Here is a 22,364-nt window from a genome sequence, read left to right as displayed (position 1 = left end):
TTGAGCCCAAAAGAGGTCTAAAGCTGAGAAGAGAGAATTATGTGGTTGTTTGTGTATAAAGCTGCGAACAGGACTAGGGGGATCAATATGCAGCTTTTACTGTAGTCCCTGGCAGAGAGGGATGCTTACCTGAGGTTCAATAGGATAGTTTTAATAATTCTTTGGTGCCTGATGACTGGCTAGAAGTCACTAAGAAACTTCCAGGATTTAGTAATACTGGTGCAGGCCAGAAATCAGTCTATAATTGGCAAGGGCATTCAGGTAACTGGCAGGTGTCTTTACAAGAGGAGTCATTATAATAGCATGTCTGTCTGGGATGTTTCCTACCAACAGAGATTTTTTGACAAATATGGTGATGATTGTCGCTGGGGCATATTGGTCAGGTTAAATGGCTTTAGCACTGCAGGCTTTTGAGCAGGTGGTAACAGGTTTTAGTTTGTTGATGATCTTATTTACAAATGCTTTTAGGGGTGTTGGTCTGCAAAGACAAAGATCTCATTCTGGCGGATATGGGACATTTATATTAGCGAGCATATTAATGATCTTGCCATTGGAAAACTTCACGTCAAATATGTAAAACCAAGATCTGAGGTATATTTCTTTCTCCAAACGTCCCTCAGAACATGGGTGGAGCCTAGATCCAGCAGAGACTGAAGAGCCTTAGGTGTAAGACCTTTATACTTTCTATGGCCTGAGCCTACCAAATCCACATTCAAATTGATATTGAAATCCCCACACATGATAAGTGGAGTGGCCGTAATGATAACTCAGAGTTTAACCACACAAACAGCGCTGGGTCATCCAAGACTGACCCATATACTGAACATAGTGTAAAACCCTCTTTGGGGAACTGACACTGAGCGATGACCCAGCGCCCTTTTTTGTCTACCCAAACCCTTGGGAACATGCCTCCGCCTTTTCATGCCAAACTTGCAACCCCAGTTTACGTGATCCTTGTGAAGTACTACCTACCACTTGGTACCCTAAACACTCAACCAGTGTCTTCCTAGGCCCCTCAATGTGTGTCTCTCGCACATAGGATGCCTGCCTTGAGACAAAGCATATCAAGGGCTACCCTACGCCTTTTCATGGGATCATTTAACCCATAAATGTTAATAGTTGCAATCTGCAAATAAATTCATAATTTGTGAAAAGCTAATTGTCACCCCCCTTTTGCATGACTGTCCCTGTCTACTTTGATGACCTCCCCTGCCCCTACCCTACCCCACCCCTCCCCCAACCCACCCTACAGCACTCACCCCCTGACCACCCCCACCACAAACGAGCAAATAGGTCAGATCTGACCCCGTTAATGCTACCCACTCCACCTTCCCCAAAGTGCCCACAGGCTCCAACCCTCATGTAAAAACCAGGGCAGAAAAAAAGACAAACGAAGGAAAAGAAAAATTTGGTGGTAAAGATAATATAAGTAAGAAGAAGAAATCCCTCTGTGATTCTCTGAATGCTTATTTTCCTGACAAAATCTTTAATATCAAGAATAACATTCCCCCTCCTTCTGCTCTTTATGTTGACCCCTGCCCGCCAAACCTGCCGCCTTGTTTAACCTCATTCCCCCTCATCACGGAAGTAGGGTTCCGGGAATTACTACTCAAAGTCAAGTCAGGTTCCCCTGCCGATATTTATCCGGCACGTATTCTACAACCAATCTACTCAGTTTGCATACAGCCCCCGATCACCTTTCTTAACAGCTCCCTCTCACAAGGGGTTGTGACCCCGGCCCTCAAAGTGGCCACCATTGTGCCCATCCTGAAGAAACCAGGTGCCGATCCAGCTATCTTAACCAACTATCGGCCCATCTCTCTGCTGCCATACCTGGGCAAGGTGCTCGAGTGCCATGTCGCCGCGGTGCTCAGTGCCCATGTAGAGGCTACGGGAAGCTTGTCGACCTGCCAAGCGGGTTTCCGCCCCAAGCACTCCACTGAGTCTGTTGTGGTGTCGGTCCTGAACAACCTCAGGGAGGGCCTGGACCAAAACAAACACCAAGCCCTGGTGCTCCTCGATCTCTCCGCCGCTTTTGATACGGTGGATCACTCCATCTTGCTTTCACGTATCAGAGCGGCGGGAATCGGGGGCTCAGCACTAGTCTGGCTCTCGTCCTTCCTGCGGGATCGCACACAGGCGGTCCGGCTGGGAGAGTTCACGGCAGCCCCTTTGAAGATCACTTGTGGTGTTCCCCAGGGTTCCTCGCTGTCTCCCTTATTGTTCAATCTTTATATCTATCCTCTTATCTTTGCACTTCAGCAGCTGGAGGTCACTGTTTATAACTATGCGGATGACCTCCAGCTTGTCTTTAACCTTTCTTCTTCCCCTCACGCTATTTCTAATTTTCAAACTATTATGATTTTTATCAGGGATTGGATGAGCCACAACCATCTGAAGCTGAACCCAGATAAAACTGAACTGGTGCTCACTGGTGGCTCCTCCAGTCCCTGGAACTCTTCCTTCTGGCCCTCCACTCTTGGTTCCCCTCCTGCTCCCTCTTCCACGGTCAAGACTCTTGGCATAAAAATCAACAACCAGCTTACCCTCCACTCACAAATCAGTTCTGTTGTTTCTTCTTGTTTTCTGATGCTCCGCACTATCCGCACTGTCTCCCGGTTTTTTTCCCCTCTGGCACTTAAACTTATCATGTCTGCCTTGGTGATCTCCCGGCTGGATTATGCCAATGCTCTGTATAACGGCATCCCGGCATACAGCCTCCGCAACCTCCAGCTTGTGCAGAACCAAGCAGCCCGGCTGGTGTATGGCCTTCCCCGCTTCCACCACTCTACACCACTGCTGAAAGCGCTGCACTGGTTGCCTGTTCTGCAACGATCTCTCTTCAAGATTGGGTGCATGGTTTTTCAAGCACGGCAGGGAACGGCTCCTGCCTTTATCTCTTCCCTCTTGACAGATTATGTTCCCATTAGACAGCTTCGATCTTCCTCTCAGTCCCTTTTGCAGGTTCCTCGCTACACCAGGAAAAAATGGGGAGGTTCCAATTTCTCAGTCTTGGCCCCCGTATTTTGGAACTCCCTTCCTGACCACCTACGAGCGATAAAACAATACTCCCTTTTCCGCAAGGGCCTGAAAACCTTCTTGTTTGTTCAGGCCTTCCCACACTAACGATTCCCTTCATTCTTGCTCTGCATGCCGCTAAAAGCGCCAAGAAACCGTTATGGTGTATGATGCGCTATACAAGCTTTTTAAAAAGAAAAGAAAAAAAAAGAGCCCCCTTCTTAAAGTCCATAGACTGCCGGCTGCAGAAATCCTTACAGAGTTAATATTATGGGAAAGTTTCATTCTAATCCTGGCACCCTGGACCCTCCTTTGATCTCCTTCAGATACCCTTGAGCCTTCATTTCAGACGTACAAATCTGCGTCCTCCCAATAGAGAGGACTTTAAGACGGGCTGGATTTAATAGATATGCTTCACTACCTAGTCCCTGAAAGGATGAAATCAGCTGGCGTAGTCACCATCGCCTTTCCACAGTAGTGTGGCAAAAGTCTGGGTGGACAAAGAACGTATGCACCTCATTGGTGTGCTTGCCTTCTGCTTATTGAATATGGCTTACCGGAGTAGGAAGTTATCAAAGAAAAATAAAACTGCCAGAGGCCATTCAGGTTGTTTTGCCACTTGGTTTTTTCTTAGCTTCATCATAAAACAATGAGCTTGCTGCACTTCAGCGTCCCAGTTCCACTGAGGTAAGTCAGGAAAAACTCTCTTTAGAAGTTTCACCATAATACATCTATCACTCCCCTCAACGTTTTCTGCTAGACCCAGAAACCTTAGATTGCTTCAGTGCTCTCGGTTCTCGTATTCCTCAAGTTCCCACATTACATCCGTCAAGTGTGAATAATGTGCCTCGTTATGCTTTTAGAGTTTCTCGTCTTTCCCCTCTGTTACTCTGGCCCCTTCCTCCACAAGCGTCACCCTCTCCTTCATTTCTGAGCAAGTTTTACTGATTTTCCAAATTGACCCTTGCAATTTTTTGGGCCAGGTGGGCCCAACGATTTTCCAAACGGGCCTCCCCTTGCATTTGCTTTAAGGCGGAGTAAATACGTTCAATAGAGGGAGGTCTTTTGGATCAGGGAAGTTGCCAGAGCCGACTTGTGTTAAGCTTTTTCCTTCCCCGTCCTCACTGTAAACCTGATGGGTAGTAGAATAGTCCCATCTTAGTTTGCCGGCAGTGCTGGTATCCGTGTCTTGGCCGGTTCAGCTTGTTCTGGTCTTCTTTCTCCATTTTTGGGTTTTTGTCGGGGACTACCCCCAGGGCTGACTGATTAGCATCAGTCCATAATTTTTCAGCTCCACGTAAAGTTTAGGCAAGGCTAGACTATTTTTTGTTATTTCCCTAAATCTTTTGCAGGGTAGCCGAATGGAGAAATATCCCATGGTCACGTCAGACCATAACCCGTTGGCCCCTCACCTAGATAAGTTAGGTCAGTCGTGGGGTTGGTCTTTTGAACGGGCTATTTCAGTTTTTATGTAAAAAAACATGGGTAGTGCTCCCGATGCCTTCAAGGATGGGGTTCGAGGCGAGACTGACTGGTACTCCTCTGGGTGACCTCTATAAAAGGCTGTCACTCACAGAAGCTATGTTGAGGGAAACAGTGGCCTTGGGTATGGAGATTCAGACGGCACAGCTGAAAGTGGCTGTGGCTAAAGCAGCAAAAGTGAGTCCTTGGACAAAGAAGGCCGCAGACAAATTTCTGGCACAGAAATATAAATCTTACGAATATAGTGAGGGTTGGGTCATCTCTTGGCGGTGTGGACTAGGCAAATAACCCAGTCCCATATTCAGGAAGTTCAAGATCCTGTGTCAGGAACAGTCTCGGATCCAGAAAAAATAAAGGCTGCCTTTTAGAGATTTTACCAAAGGTATATACCGAGGATGTGGGAGGGGAGTCTGAGGACTTGATAAGCTATCTGAACTCTGTGGTGATGGGGAATATTGGAGAGGAAGACTATGAATATTTAGGTCAACCAATCACTGTGGAAGAAATCAAGTTAGCAACCTCCGCCCTTGCAGCTGGGAAGGCAGCTGGAACGGAACTCATTCCGGGAGAGTTCTAGAAGATTTTGTCCCCCTGCCTCAATAAGTACCTGCTGGAACTTTTGCTGATAGTACAGGGAGGGGAGGCGTCACATGGGTCTTGGGCCTTAATAAATATTGTGGTATTCCCAAAATAAGGGATGTCTCCATTAGAACTTGGCTCATACCAGTCGATAACCCTAATGAACAGTGACTCTAAAATCTACTCCAAGATCTTGGCTACAAGGCCGTCTGGAACAATTAGCAACATCGTGTCTGCTTGGCAACACAGCTTTGATCCGGATCGAGGAACAACTGACCACGTCAGGCAGGTAATTACACTTTGACGCAGCGGCAGTGAAGGGAGACTCTATGGTGTCAATACACTTGGATGTTGAAAAAGCATTTGACAGGGTCTCCTGGCACTGTCTCTGATCGAGCAGATGGGTTTAGGGGCCAGGCTTTAAATTGCCTTGAAAGCATTGTATCAGCAGCTCAAAGCTAGGATTTCCATTATGGAAGGCCAGTCGGAACTTATTAAAAAACAGTGAGGTACTAGACAGGATGTTCCTGCTCTACCTTGTTATTTGCCTTGTATATTGATCCATTGATACGGAGGATAGTAAAAAAATGTTTATTTAGCCTATTAGATATATTGGAAAAGAAAAATACTGGTCGATGACTTGGCAGTAGTTACTACAGATCCCAGGGAATCATTAAGAGAAATAAATGAAGAGGCTGAGCAGTTCAGCAGATTTTCTGGATATCCATTAAATCAGGACAAGAGCCAAATTGTTAAATAAACTGAAGTGGAATGGGAGGATTGGCGTCTGGTAGAGGGGGTTACCTATTTGGGGGTAAAAATCATACTTGAAGTAGATAAAATTATACAGACAAATTTGGATCCATTAATAAAAAGTACAAGGGTAGAAATTGGCAGAATAAACAACTTATAAATGTCATTAATAGGTAGAATCAATTTGATCAAGATGATTTTTTTGCCTAAAATACTCTACTTTTTTAGGCCCATCCCTCTTGAAGTAGGGAACCAATGGTTTAAGGTTATTGATAGAACGATCTCTCGATGTTTGTGGGCTTATACTAGGCCTATAAAGGTGCTGAAATATGTGACCCTCCTGAGAGAGCGCAGGGGTTAGCGGTACCTAATATAACAATCTATTACTGGGTCACTGCCCTGCAACAGATGTCTATTTTGTTGGGGATAAAATGAGAGGCTTATCAAAGTCCTAATCCCGTGCAAGCTTCTGATTTGGGATGCAGCATGGGGTGTACTTTGGAGGCAGCTTCAGTATGGATACTGTAAAAGAGTTTGTTTTAAGACCCTCCATTGTTTGTTCAAAATATGGGCCGCGGTCCGGAAGAAAGTAGGGCTGGGTTGGCTGAACTTTTACACTGCATTACCAAAAAACTTTAATCTCCCGGTAATTTCTGGGGACTCTTATAGGAATTGTTTGAGACCCTACGGCACAGGTTTAATCTAGGGCATCACAAGCTTTTTAAATATCTTCAGCTATGTGATTTTTTTTACTGAAAAAAGCAGAGGAGCAAAGGTATTTCTAAGGTTGAACTGGTAGATAGAGTCGATTAGCAAACCCTCCATCGGGAAGCTTTATCAGTTGCCAGATGATATAGAAAAGCTGATAAAGTTGTGGGAAGAGAAGGTTCAAGCAGGAACAGACGTCCTCTCGGAGTCCAGAAATCTGGCACAGACAATCTTAAGTTTTACCTTTCTCAAGTACAGCATTTTAAAACAGATTGCAAGTTGCACTACACTCTGGGGAAAATACCTAATTGGGGTGGAACCAGAAACGAGCATTGTACCGGATGCCATTCATACGGGACGCGTTTGATACGCTGTTTGCAACCTGCCCAGCCCTAGGTGGCCTGACTGGAGACATTACTGAGTTCCTGGAGGGAAGACTCGGACCAAGTATAGTACAGAGCCCACAACTTATATTACCTGGGATTAGTAAAGAATCAATCAATAGCCAGGCACAGGCATTTGTGTTTATTGAAATGATGTATTTTCGGCTAAGCTTGGCTACGGCATGGCAAGGCCTCTCTGCACCATTGATCCAACAATGGCTCGCTCGCCTAATGGCTATTTATCATACAGTAGTGGCAGTATATGCAAAAAAAGGAGAGGGGGCAAGGAGGTATGGGTCAAGGGTATGGGCACCTCTGACGGGTGGGTGGCTACACTAGAAGAGGGATAGTAGAGCACCTTTCTATTCACTATAAGATGTGGGAATGTTATGTTATGGGGGAGGAGACAGAATACTATCAGGAGAATAAATGTGTTTTCAGCTGCCTACTACACAACTGGGTCCTGGATGGAGCATAACGTAAGAGTGAGGGCGTTCCAGGCAGTCGTTGCCTTCACCGAGAAGGAGCTGCCCCCAATTCTCTGAAACTTAAAACGAGGGACCAAAGCATAGCAGAGGGACGAGGACCGCAGAGAACGTACAGGAACATAAAAAGAGAAACGCCTCTGTAAGTAAAGAGGGCCACAGCCATGAAGGGCACGATGGACCAGAGTTAAAGATTTAAATTTTACTCTATCCAGCATGGTGTGGTATATAAATAAATAATACCGGGACTATTTTTGACTATATTAACAATAACAGATAGCTCAATAAATAAGAGGCAGGATCCGATGTGTCCGAGTCAGAAGGATTTATTCAGGCAAAAGGGAAGGGACTGGAACGGGACAGCCTGAAATAAAACAGGAAGGACGGAAGGCAGCTGCAATGCTTCATCGACAGTGCATCATATATATAGTAATACATTTCCAATACATTACATACAGTAGGCGTAACTTATGACAAACATATGATAAGAGTGCATGCGTGGAGAAAGAAAGGCGTGTACAGGGCGTGTATCAAGACATGTGGTATGAAACGTCACAGAAGTGTCATAAATGGGGCGGAAACATGGAGGGGGCTACCTGAGAGCAGCTGGGACCTTTAACCTAGTGGTGCGTGCAAACGGGCAATGACGTGTTACCAGGGAGAACTGGGGGCTATGACTTCTGCGCTAGAAGAGGAGACTAAAGTCTGCGGTGTCAGGACGACATGTACCTATGGCATATCTGGTATCTGGTGTTTGGAGTAAATGTTGATAGAATCCAAAAGTTATCAGGGCAAAGGCTACTTGACACTAAGACTGGAGCATGCATTATTCTACATGTATTGCGTGTGCTAGGAATATTCTATGAATATTAATACAGTATTTCTCTTACATGGAGACAGAAAGACTAGACCATAGCTGGAACTGTTGATGCAGCTCAGTAGCTTAGGAATGCAGAGAAGGAGGGCTGGACTGATAACTAGAAGCATAACATACTCTTGGCAGACAGGCAGGCAGAGCCAGGCCGGGCCGGGCAACGCGAGGCAGGAAATAAGTGAAGGGTCAGGGATGCAGGTGGGGGCTGCATCGCTCCTCGGAGTGGATTCAGGAGACTGGAGCTTGAATCTGATGTCCGGGCCCTTTTGAGGCCTAGGAACGGGGATAATGCGATGAATTAACGTGCACACTGTGAAACATGGCAACATAGGCCTAATACTCGTTGCTTTCACGAGAACTGGAAACTGGCATACTAGAGTTGGACACAACTGTAATTGCGTCTTTAATCGATCATAGGGGATACATGCATATCGATCATGCACATATAGCATAGAGTGGGGAACACGTAGGCACATACAACATGGCAAAATTTACTTTTCCACATTCCCTCCTTGTGCCCTACGTTTCCATCAGGAAACATCAATATTCATGATACCATCTATCTGTTCATATAGCATCATTTGCTCGTCTCGAATTGTCTTGGAACGGGACTTAGGACTAGGAATACAAGAGGTAGCACACATGCCGCAAATCGCAGGGCCACATTGTAAACAGAGGCAGCAACTGAATATGATCATTACTGCTATACCTAGGAATGACAATACTTTCCATCCCCAGGCAGATATGATACTCCAGAGCCAACCGGACCATGTCCAGGTGCCTGGATTCTGGTGTAACTGATGGGCAATTTTATGAAGTCTGGTTATAGCTGAATAAACAGACGGCGCGTTATTAGGAATGAAAATGCAGCAACTAGATCCGATGACTCTACAAGCTCCTCCTCTATCGGCCAGTATGACGTCAAGAACGAGACGATTTTGGAGCACAACAAAACGCATAGCAGATTGCTCTTCGGTTAAGTTACCTAGAGCGGAAGTAGTCTCATTCACTACTGCTTCAAGGGTTCTGGTTAACCTACGTATTAACTTACTATTCTGGACAGGTCCTATAAAGAAAAAGAAGCCTTTATTGAAGTCTTGATATTGTTCTAGAGCAGTTTCAGTTTGATCGACAATTGGGGACTCGGTCTCCCTTCTACGTCTAACGTGTACTAGATGTGTGTTTCTGTGATAATCAGATGGTGCTAGGAAAACTGGTGGCAGTAGGAAGGCAATATAACATGTTCCATCCCAATCGAGGGGCAGACGAACATATGCGGTCTGACCACAAACAAAATAAGAATGACGTGAGGCTTTGAAAATAGATTTCCCACTGTCACTATACTCGACCACAGTAGTACAATCACTATGTTCTACATGTGCGGAACCATTCTTTCTGACACATAATTCGCCTTTGACTGGTAGTACTGAAATGGCAGGCAAATCTGGAGTAGTATCGGACTGAACATTTAAAACCATGAAATTCGAGGAATAATTACCTAAATCATATACTTCATTTTCTAAATCTAACCCTGTTCTATGGGAAAGACCTTGTTTGTCTGGGAAACATGTTCGATTCAAAAGGGACATATCAGTTGAGGATGACGTTAACGTGGACCATGCTCCACACGAACCATTATGAGAAAACGGATAGGGAAAGAGTGGCAGAACTCCCTTCGGTGTCTGGAAAGGGGGGAGTCGACCACACACCCAACAATTAGTGGCATTGCTGGTCTGGTGTGAATAGTGCAACATTCGGATAAAAGTGTTGTTACGCATAGCAAGACGATAGGATAACTCGTGAGGAGGCAGATCACTAAATGTGTGCTCTACTGTAACATTAGAAAACATATGTACATGTGAAATAGGAAAACATAAATGTAACGCATAACTTATGCATGTAACCATAAGACTTAAGATCAATAAAAAGAATAGAACGATAATACATCTTTTAGAGTTTTGACTAACTCTCTCACTGTGTGGGTCTATCTCATACATGTCAGGAACCTGTCTAACCGTTTCACCCGAGAGGGACTTAGACAATTAAACTGGCTGACTTATTTTACTAGACCGGAGTTTTGCTTTATACTCCTGCTGCGGAGTTTTCTCTAACAGGGGTACTTTAGATTCATTTTCGGGGCAGTCCTTGAATACGGGGCAGTCTTTGAGGAATGTTTTAGGTTTTAATCCATGGAATTTTTTTACGTGGCTCATATGTAGCCACCCTTTACGATTTTCCAGCTTTACTGCAGTCCGGGTGGTAAGGAGGACAAGACGGGGCTGTTTCCAACGGGGCTCCAGCGGACTTGAACAATCAAAATTTCGCACCAGGACAAAATCCCCCGGAACGACTTCATGCGGTTTCACTTCGGTGTTGTCTGGAAATGCAGTGGCAACCTGTGAACGACAAGATTGTAGTGCAGACATCAAGGAGGCAAGGTAATCTGTCAGCATATTACTGTCAACATCGGTTATGCTACGGGGTCTAGGAGTACCCCACATGTTAGGGGGGCGGCCAAATACTATCTCGTAGGGAGATAGACCTGAACGGGAGTGAGCGACCATTCTCATGTAGAATAGGGCAACTGGCAGTGCTATTATCCAATCTACACCTTTCTCTGCACATACTTTGGCGATGCGGATTTTCAAAGTCTGGTTATGTCTCTCTACGAGACCGGCTGCTTCAGGATGGCGTACACAATGGAACTTCCACTGGTACCCTAACAGAAGGGAAACTTGTTTCATGAGCTCGGATGAGAATGGCTGGCCGTTATCTGAATACACGACCCTAGGTAGTCCATAGCGAGGAAAGAACTCACGAACCAACTGCCTGGCAGTGGTCGCGGCTGTGTAATCTGGAACTGGATATGCTTCTGTCCACCTGGACAAAGCACATACAACTACGAGGACATACTTGAAACCTCGACATCGCTCCATCTGAATATAATCCATCTGGAGGACTTCAAAAGGGTGGTCAGGAGGATGAAATCCACCTTGTTCCACCGGGACACTTTTACCTGGATTGAACTGACAACATATCATACAGGTACGTACTTTCTGCTTGGCTGCTGCTCGTAAATGCTTGTTGAACCAGAGGTTCTGGATACTGTCTAACATGGCTTTTTCTCCTAAATGTGCTGGACTATGTGCGGTGTTAATAATGATTTGAACCATAGAGTCGGGGAGAAACCATGTGGCTTTTCCCTTTGTCAACCATCCTTGATCTGTCTGGACCCCTCCTTGTTCGGACCATTTCTTGATTTCATCGGGAGTAGCATGTAACTGTATATCTAGAACATCTTGTGTAGGGTCCTTAACTGTCATACAAGTAGTCTGTTCTGGAGTGAGTGCCTGTGTCGTGTTAACTGGAATGTCTGGAGTCTGAGCTGTAAGCTTGGCTGTTCGATCTGCTAGATCGTTACCCTGGGAAATGATGTCAGTGACTTTCGTATGTGCCTTGCACTTCATGATGGCGATAGCTGTCGGTAAATGTATTGCATCTAACAGAGCTTGAATGAGGAGACCATGCTGAATCTTGGTTCCATGAGAAGTCATGAAACCTCTCTCCTGCCAGAGCACTCCAAAGTCGTGTACGACTCCGAATGCATAACGTGAATCTGTGTATATGTTAACCTTCAAGTTCTTGGCACGTATGCAGGCTTGGGTCAGAGCGATGAGCTCTGCTGCTTGAGCAGACAGGGTGTCAATACGATGTGTTTCTATAACTTCGGTTTCAGTAGTCACTGCATACGCGGCTACTAGTTCTCCTGTACTTGTTCTCATACATGAACCATCCACATAAAGTGTCAGGTCGGGATCAGGTAATGCAATGTCTGTCAAGTCTTGTCTAGGCTTTGTCATGGTGTTAACAACTTCCACACAGTCATGTGTGGCAGAATTTGAAGTAACTGACGGTAACAGTGTAGCTGGATTTAAAATGTTGCAGCGTCTAATTTCTATGTGTGGTTGAAACAGTGTCAGTTCATAACCTGTTAAACGTGCAATTGTCAAGTGCTGAGTCTGTGTTCGGTTTAAAAGAACTTCCACGGAGTGTGGAACTTGTACTGTCAGGGAGTGTCCTAACACTATGGAATCACTCTGTCTGATAGCTAGAGCTGTGGCTGCAACTGACTTGAGGCACGCAGGCAGAGCCTGGGCCACTGGATCTAATGTGCTAGAAAAATAAGCACAGGGCTTGTATTGTCCTGCTTGATCTTGTGTGAGAACAGATAATGCAGTACCATCACGTTCTGTAACAAAAAGTGTAAAAGGCTTACTGTAGTTTGGTGTTGCTAGAACGGGTGCATTACATAAAGCTTTGTTTAACTCATTAAAAACAAGTGTATGTTCCTGGGTCCAAGGGAGGACAGTCGATGCGGCTGAATCCTGTGTTGTTAACTGTATCAGTGGCTTGGCTAGAAATGCATACTGAGGAATCCATTGTCTGCAGTAAGAAGTGAGGCCGATAAAAGCTTGTACCTCCTTCTGTGTCTTGGGCTGTGGAAGACATGCTATTAACTGGATACGGTCAGGTGTCAACTGCCTACCCCTCTTGGACAGTAAGTGTCCTAAGTAGACCACTTGCTGGACACAGAATTGCAATTTGGAAGGGGACACCTTGTGCCCCATCTCGGCTAGAAAATACAGAACTGTAAGTGACGCACGTTCGCAGTCACGTTCAGAACGGGCTGTGATCAGTAGATCATCGACATACTGGAGCAGGGCAGTGTCAGTTGGCATGTGAATGTTTTCTAGTTGTCTCTTAAGTGCTTGACTGTAAATGCTAGGACTTTCTGTGAAACCTTGAGGTGCTCGTGTGAATTTATAGCTTCTTCCATTTAAACAGAATCCGAAAAGGAACTGGCTGTCTGGATGAATGGGGACACTGAAAAATGCGTTCTTGAGATCGATGACTGTAAAGAATGTGGCTTCAGAATCAATGGCTGTCAATAGTGAGGAAATATCTGGGACCACTGGGTACTGAGGTATAATACACTTATTAAGTTCTCGAAGGTCAATCACTAATCGATAAACTGGAGGTGCATTTAGATCAGTACGTTTCAGGACTGGAATGATAGGAGAATTACATACATTGGAGGTAGTTTCTACAACCACTCCTTGAACAATAAGCTCGTCAATAATTTTGGATAAGGCTGCTACAGCCTCAGGTGGCAATTTGTACTGTCTGATTCGTGGTAATACAACACCTTGCTTTAGAGTCACACGATGGGGTGTGATATGCATACAACCTACATCAGTTGGACCTTGCGCCCATAAATGCTGTGGTACATTCAATAATCTTGGATCAAAATCACGTAATACATAATGACCTTTGAAATCACGCAAGAACAGGCGGACCCCTTCTGGGGAACAGCATATGACTGCTCCTAATTCTTTTAAAGTCTTAATGCCTAACAGATTTTCTGGACAAGATTTTGTGAGTAACAAATCTGTAGTTCGGGACAATGGACCAACCTCTAGAGTAACTGGTTTCGATATTTCATTAACAATAGGCTTTCCTGAAAATCCAAGGGAAACATTTCTAGAGCCTGAGAGTGGAGCCCCTGGAACCTCGTCATGACTGATGGTAGTCCTACTTGCCCCTGTATCAATCAGAAACTTTCTGTCTCTCCCCAATACTTGACTATGTACATAGGGACCCTCTTGATCTACAGGTATCTCGATGAGAGGCAAGCCTACCTCCCTCTCTAGGCTGTTTCATGAATATGGCTGATAATCTGGATACTCTGACTGTGCAAACTGGTACATTTGCTGTGTAACATGCTGTGTTGCAGCTACAGGCTGCGGTGCTGTAACTGACTGTTGTGCATTCTGTGGTGGCTGGGAAGTCTGTGAAACTTGTTCTTGTCTAGGCGGACGTGGTCTCTCTTTAGTTTTACCAGTAGCTATGTTGTGCTTCAGAACTGCACATTCGTTTATAAAATGACCTGGCTGTTTACAGTAATTGCATGTCCCTTTAACGGGAACTGCAGGATGAATGGCTTGATTCGGATTTCTCTTCTGACTGTCTTGTGGAACAGACTGTGCAACTAGTACTTTCATTTTCGTGTCTTTCATACGTCTCCTTTCGTGTTCCTGCTCTTCCCTGATTCTGTTCTGGTGGTACTGGAGCATCTGGAGCATCTGTGACGGAGAATTAGCTTGCCAGGTACTTTCGACTTTCAGGACTCGATTTTTAACTTGTGGACTTGAATTCTCGACTAGTTTGGTAACAAAAAGATGAGGGTATGATTCACTACTTGTTTTCAGACCACTATTAATAATAAAACATTTCTCAAATCTAGAATAAAAATCACTAGTATCTTCGTCTTGTTTCTGTTTACAGGCTGAGATGGCATCCCAATCCTCCTTTTTCGTGGCTAGTAATCTTGGCAAAACTTGTATTAATAACTCGGGCAATTCTTTAGCTTTATCCCCAAGAGCGGTACCTGGTACTCGTATATTATCTTCAGTTTCTAGAGCTGTCCAATCTATCTTTTTCTCTCCCACCTCCCATTCTTTTTCTTTGAGTTTTTCATATATGCCCGCAGGCAACAGGACCTTTAGCATTTTAATGATATCAGGATACGTGTATTCTCCCATACGGAGCATGTCCTTTAATTCACGGTGGAACCCTGCTGGATCTTTGTCGTGACAGGGAATTAACTTTTTCATCTCTAAGAGTTCCATCTTTGTGATAGGGGTGTAAACAAATACTCGTTCTAGACCACCACCCTCTTTCTTGACTGGATGTACTTCTCGTAACGGATTCTGTCTGTCTATGTAGAATGATTTACTTTCTGGGGGTGAGACGTGAACAAAATGTGGATTCAGGAACGTTCGGTATTTGTGGCGCTGTTCTAGAATGATGCTAATTAAATCGGTGCCTAGACCTTTCCATCTGTATTGGAGTAACTCGTTCAATATATCGTGTAGAGGACCCGGACATCAGAATGTTGTTCCTCTTACAGTGTAATGAGGTGCTGGATCATATACATACCCCCCAGTCGCTGTTCGGCCGGGGGCAGTTTCAGAAACATTTGGGCCACTATTTCGTCTGGAAAAGTGGTAGAATCAGTAGTCCACCGGACTGCTGATCGGGCTAGTTCTTGTTCATGCATTGTACTAAGCTCGCTATAACCTATCCGTAACTTCAGAATGTGATCGGTAGCTTGGAATACTTGCTCAAGAGAACACTGTTCTGGTGCTGGAGGAGGAAAAGCTTTCTTGTAATCTGGGCGTGAATGTCGGTCGGAAAGTCTAGTTCTACCTACATACGCTATCCTGGAGGGATTCTCGTCGTCTACCTCTTCAGTAGAAGATTCATTCTCTTTCTCGGTTGCTTGCCTTGCTTCTTGTTTTTCGTGTAACTTTATGATTTCCCTACGGATTTTCTTGTACATACTCTCTATACAGTTCTGTGTCTTGTGTTTTCCCTCGGCTATATTGTCACTCCACCTGGTCAGGACTTTCATTTCTTCTTGATCTTTTTCTGGAGTATCGTGCTCTCTTATTAAACAGTTAATCAAAAACTTTAGAAGCATGAGCGGAGTCTCGACTTTTCTTTGAACCATGGCTTCGTGAATACTTTCTGGATTTACTCCTGTACGGATAAAACGATATATTCTGTCTAGATGTTCTCCCATATCGGGCAGGGTGTCCAAATAGTCGACAACCCGTCTTAAACGTAATGAATATATGACCATATGACCTTCGCCTGGAACTGGATCATAACGGCATTCAGTAAGTGCTCGCTTGATATCTGCGTATGTAGTCATTTTTGGCGTACGCTGTAAAGCTAGTTCATGTAGCGTCAGCCGTCTGGTTTGAGGCGGGGTACGAAGAGAACCTCCCCCCACGGCTCCTAAACTAGAATCGTCGGTGTGTACTGTACGTGCTGGTAGAGTGACTGGCAAAGCGGGTACATGTACTGTGGGCTGGGCCGGGGGTGCTGTAATGGGTGCTGTAACATGAACTGAACCCACGGAACCAGCGGCTGGAGGAACAGGAATTACATTATTAACGGGAACAGGCGGAATAGGATTTGTATATTCTGGGACTGTATCGTCCAAATAGGACGAGAGAAAAATATCAGCTGCGGTCGGTTTGTGACGTAGCTTAATCGGGACCAATGGCGGCGGAAAATTACAGAGTGCTTCCGGGGTTGCTTTTGGCAAGCCCTCGGCAAGAAGAGGATACATGCCTTTAATAAGGGCATTTCTCTGTCTGTCTGACTGTTCTGTTTTAACTCGTTCACCTTCTTCGATTAATTCCCTTTCCTGGGTTTTTCCTGCGGATTCCCTACTTAATTCGGTTTTTCTGAATTCTTTTTCGGTTCTTTTATGAGATTCTTTGCGCCATAACTCGATGGCATCTTTCTGGGACTGTCTGGCTTTCTTTTTCCATAATGCTTCTTCTACTCGCATGATGCACTCGGCATCCCATGTACCTGATACGGGCCATCTATATTGCTGTTCTAGTTCCTTGGTATAATCCGCCCATAAGTCTAGATATATAATGGCATCTAAGCCATGCTTGTGATACATAAAATGTCCTGGACTGTCCCTAGGAGGGACAGGGACTGCTTCTTCGAGCAACCCTTTTCTGGTCTTTAACTGACGTAATTTCGAGAATAAAGGCATTACTAGAATATACTTGGAACACAATACACAATAATCACAGTAATAAAACAGCGAACAAAGCACTCATACCACGACATAAAAATACATGAATAACAATTCGAACAGAATATTACCTGATACACTGAAAACAGAACACATGAATTTCTCGAGAACGAAACTTACTAGAATTACTGGATGCACTGCTAAAACAGTACAGAACATACCGGTCCCATAAAGAGACACGTCAGGACCCGTATCCACCTAGGTGAATACTTCGTACTGGATCTGCGTACCCAAACCCATCGGACCAGGAACAAACTAATGCTCCTGTCTAGATACTTCCCCTGCGACGGTACTCACCGGGAAAGCAGAAACTGGAAGGCCTCGGACTGGACTGGACTGCTACGACGTCGGACTACGAACTTCGGAAACTTCGGTTACAGGTGGGCCTCCGGATACTTCGGACCTTGCTCTCTCGGCTTGGGCTCTGGTCGGGACGAACCGCATTCCACACCGCTTCGTCTGGATGTCGGACCGCAGACGCCGTTTCCTCCGTGGGCCTGAGGGAGACTTGAAGCAGAAATATCTGCCGGTGCGCAGTAGAGTTCCGTCACGGCTGCAGAGGGTCAGGGGACCTGCGTGGCATCGCCAGCGCGTGAGGAAGGGGCTCGTCCCTATTCGGGCGCCATTATGTGGTATATAAATAAATAATACCGGGACTATTTTTGACTATTTTAACAATAACAGATAGCTCAATAAATAAGAGGCAGGATCCGATGTGTCCGAGTCAGAAGGATTTATTCAGGCAAAAGGGAAGGGACTGGAACGGGACAGCCTGAAATAAAACAGGAAGGACGGAAGGCAGCTGCAATGCTTCATCGACAGTGCATCATATATATAGTAATACATTTCCAATACATTACATACAGTAGGCGTAACTTATGACAAACATATGATAAGAGTGCATGCGTGGAGAAAGAAAGGCGTGTACAGGGCGTGTATCAAGACATGTGGTATGAAACGTCACAGAAGTGTCATAAATGGGGCGGAAACATGGAGGGGGCTACCTGAGAGCAGCTGGGACCTTTAACCTAGTGGTGCGTGCAAACGGGCAATGACGTGTTACCAGGGAGAACTGGGGGCTATGACTTCTGCGCTAGAAGAGGAGACTAAAGTCTGCGGTGTCAGGACGACATGTACCTATGGCATATCTGGTATCTGGTGTTTGGAGTACATGTTGATAGAATCCAAAAGTTATCAGGGCAAAGGCTACTTGACACTAAGACTGGAGCATGCATTATTCTACATGTATTGCGTGTGCTAGGAATATTCTATGAATATTAATACAGTATTTCTCTTACATTGAGACAGAAAGACTAGACCATAGCTGGAACTGTTGATGCAGCTCAGTAGCTTAGGAATGCAGAGAAGGAGGGCTGGACTGATAACTAGAAGCATAACATACTCTTGGCAGATAGGCAGGCAGAGCCAGGCCGGGCCGGGCACCGCGAGGCAGGAAATAAGTGAAGGGTCAGGGATGCAGGTGGGGGCTGCATCGCTCCTCGGAGTGGATTCAGGAGACTGGAGCTTGAATCTGATGTCCGGGCCCTTTTGAGGCCTAGGAACGGGGATAATGCGATGAATTAACGTGCACACTGTGAAACATGGCAACATAGGCCTAATACTCGTTGCTTTCACGAGAACTGGAAACTGGCATACTAGAGTTGGACACAACTGTAATTGCGTCTTTAATCGATCATAGGGGATACATGCATATCGATCATGCACATATAGCATAGAGTGGGGAACACGTAGGCACATACAACATGGCAAAATTTACTTTTCCACAATGGGAAGCCAGTGAAGATAGCGTAGCTGTTGGCGGATACTGTTTCTAGCCAGAATGCCCAAAAGAAGTCTGGCTGCTGTATTCTGGACCACATGTAGTTTTTTCATCAGGTACCCAGGAACACCAGCATAAAGAGCATTGGCATGGGAATGGGGGTCAAGTTGGTACATTTTTCCGCAGGTGTCTTCTACGTGGGAAAGATAGCAATATATGTATACATGTTTGATCTGTGTATAAGATGTGACATGAATTAATCTTAAGAATGGACTGTCCACTTGGAGGGGTGCGTTAAAAGTAAGCTATAAAATGTGCAATAAAGATATGTTTAAAAGAAAAAAGGAAAACATCAAGTTATTCTCAAAGCTGTTGCAAATGTAACCCATGGACCTTAGAAGAGGGGCTGTGAACTGTGCTTGGTAGAACCAAAAACCTACTTGAGGAATTATCAGCCTCAGCTTTTTGAGATTGGAAGTAAACCAGTTTTGCTCTTAGTATAAGTGGTTTACAACCACTGCAATGGATATGACAAGTGCTTCTGGCAAAGGGTATATCTTTAAGGTTTTTCACTCAGTGTGGGCTCTCTCATGTCGAAAGGCATCCACTCTACAACTCAAGTGTTTCTGACAGTCAGAACAGTTACAGGGATTTGGCAAAGGACGCGTTCTTTCATTTTAATTGAAATTAATTTTATGAATAAAGCTTTTCTGGCATTCAGAACACTAATAAACACTTTTCCTTTATAGCATGGATCTTCCAACTGAATCTTTACATACCTTCATAACACTCATACATTTATTTTAGCTAGTATTGGCTTTTACATGTGGAGTGAGAATTATTGTATAACTAAAGCTTCTCTGGAATTCAAAGAACTGAAGAGGTTCTTCCCCCATTGTGTGTTCTCTCATGAACAGTAAGGTGACGTTTCACACCGAAGCTTTTCTGGCATTCAAGGCACTGATAAGGTTTTTCCCCAGTGTGAGTTCTCTGATGTATAATAAGACTGGTTTTATAACTGAAAGTTTTTAGGCATTCAGAGCACTGATAAGGTTTTTGCCCAGTATGAGTTTGTTCATGGTGAGTGAGACTAGCTCTTTCCCTAAAGTTTTTGTGACATTCAGAGCACTGATATGGTTTCTCCCCAGTGTGAGTTCTCTCATGTAAAGTTAGACTGAGTTTATAACTGAAGCTTTCCCGGCATTCAGAGCAGTGATATGGTTTTTCTCCAGTGTGGGTTCTCTCATGTTGAGTGAGAAGGTATTTACGACTAAAGTTTTTTGGGCATTCAGAGCACTGATGGGATTTCTGCCCAGTATGGGTTAACTCATGCCGGGTGAGAACTTTTTTTCGACTGAAGGTTTTCTGGCATTCAGAGCACTTATGAGATTTTTGCCCAGTATGTGTTCTCTCATGTTGAGTGAGATCTGTTTTACATTGGTAACTATTTGGGCATTCAGAGCACTGATAGGGTTTCTGTCCAGTGTGAGATCTCTCATGGCGACTGAGATTGGTTTTTTGAGTGAACCTTTTGTGACATTCAGGGCACTGATAAGGTTTCTCTCCAGTGTGCGTTCTCTCATGTTCAGTAAGTCTGAATTTACACGGGAAACTTTTGTGGCATTCAGAGCACTTATGAGGTTTTTCCCCAGTGTGAGTTCTCACATGTCGAGTCAGATGGTGTTTGCGAGTGAAGCGTTTCTGGCATTCAGAGCACTGATGACGTTTTTCCCCAGTGTGAATTTTCTCATGCTGACTGAGACTGGATCGACAACTAAAGCTCTTCTCACATTCAGAGTATGTATGAGACTTCTTTTCGGTGCTAATATCTCCAAGTTCGGTTTTATCTTGTATACATTCCATTATCAGGTAAGATTTCTTTCTGAAGTTAATATCTCCAAGTTGAGATTTTTCTAGCAGACACACCAGAAGACAAGACTAAATCTTATTCAGCATGTGTTTAGCATCACCCACTCAAATGTGGTGCACTTGTTCAACTTAACACTTGGACACTTATTTAGCCAAAGATCACTTCTCTGTGGAGTTCACAGTTTATAACCTCTGTAGGCAACCTAATTCACCCTACAACCTTAATATCAGCAGCCCCTGGTACTTATGGGGAAGCCTCTCATGGGATTATTGCATCTTTATTACATCTGTGTGGATTCTCTCACCCTTTTCTGATACATATTTGTTTATGAGTTAATGAAGCACTGATTAGGTCTTTGGTTGGTGTTCAGTATTTCAACACTAGGTACATATTCACATAATGTATTGGCATGAACATTCCGAATACTTTTATGTATCGGTAGCAGCACATTGTTCCTTGTCACCCTTCTTACATATGTCTCCTATGTCTGTATATAAGACTACAATGAGGATGTTAAGGATTTTGCAGGTCTTGCCCGGTAAAAAGTACCTGAGGTCACATCTAATGGGCAAGGATGATAGTGGACATGTGGACCCGGACTACAAGCAATAGGTCATTGGTCACACAGGTGCTTTTATTTTCCCTCATTCTCCTTCCTTTGGTCCCACATCGCTAGTTCGTAACTAGCAGATATCTTAGTCCTAACCTGACCACCTGGTCTTTTAAGCAGCTTCATTAACACTGTATAATTGATGAACAGATATTTGTTTTTGATTTAAAGACTATTCACTGGATATGGTGCTCAAGTGTTCCATTTTGCTGAGGTCTGTTAAAAACTCTTCAAGTCCCCCTAGTTCTGTCTGTATGATCTTCTCTTGGATCGGATAGAGCTTTAGACTGATGCTTGTCCTCTCTGGTTGAGACAGATGGTCTTCCTGCCCTGGGTTAACATCTCCAGGGTATTCTTCATATACCATTAGAGCAGCAGGAAATCTATTTATAGAAACTGCTTTCACATTCTTTATTTTACTCTAATCCAAGTTCCTCACCACATCTTTTTCATAGATACTTTCCTCTTATTGGAGCTCTGAAGCAACTTTATTTCTTTACCATCAGTCCTTTAATAGTTTTCAATTATACTGATCACCATTTTGTCTTCTACGCCCAGTCTTCAATAACCTGTGGATTTAAAACCAGAGATTGTTAAATAATGCAAACTGGAACAAAGAAATAACATTTATTAGCTAATCCAGAGTCTGAGTTCATTTTGGGCGAGGGATGAGAGGGCTCTAGGCATTCTCGAGATAGAAAGCTTGGGAACACTGGAACACTAGATTGAGGAGGTCTAAAGATGGAAATTCTGATTAACAGTTTTGTGCACATCAGTAATAATCAGTTAGCTATTCAAGTGTCTGATCAAAACTTCCTCCCACTCACTGTGCGGTATACCTCTTCGCACAACTCACCAAACCAGACAAGCAATATCTCAAAGAACAAGCACTCACACCCTCAAAAGAGTCTCCCCTTCCCAGCACCACAAACAATAGAAAGGATAAGACAAGAATTTTGGAATATCATTGCCAACCTTAAGCTGGCAGTTGACTTACTACGGCTCAGGAAACTAGGAGACCGCATAGAACTCCAACCCCCTACAAACACGTAGTAACAAGCACACCTAGATGGATCTCTATGCCTTTGCCAAAAAACTATACGCCTTAACAGGACAACAAACCAAATGTTAAAGGTGGA

The 22,364-nt window shown here is 44.3% G+C and overlaps 1 protein-coding gene across 4 annotated transcripts in view; it reads right to left on the bottom strand.

Moving 5' to 3' along the window:
- The window catches only part of LOC144806088 (uncharacterized), an 851,437-nt gene that overhangs the window by 816,798 nt on the left and 12,275 nt on the right, over window positions 1–22,364 (bottom strand). For 2 of the 4 annotated variants that reach the window (XM_078672526.1, XM_078672525.1), the window contains exon 3: window positions 17,684–21,794. The exons of the other annotated variants lie outside the window; for them this stretch is intronic. In XM_078672526.1, the coding sequence (XP_078528652.1) occupies window positions 19,613–20,608 (996 nt within the window). In that variant the 5' untranslated portion in view covers window positions 20,609–21,794 and the 3' untranslated portion in view covers window positions 17,684–19,612. Of the gene's footprint in view, window positions 1–17,683; window positions 21,795–22,364 lie in introns of those variants that run through there. 4 annotated transcript variants of the gene reach the window in all.

Source organism: Lissotriton helveticus, assembly GCF_964261635.1.
Source record: "Lissotriton helveticus chromosome 1_1 unlocalized genomic scaffold, aLisHel1.1 SUPER_1_unloc_44, whole genome shotgun sequence".
Classification (NCBI taxonomy): Eukaryota; Metazoa; Chordata; class Amphibia; order Caudata; family Salamandridae; genus Lissotriton; species Lissotriton helveticus.
The sequence above is the reverse complement of the archived record's forward strand: the minus strand, read 5'-3'. Positions and strand labels throughout refer to the sequence as shown.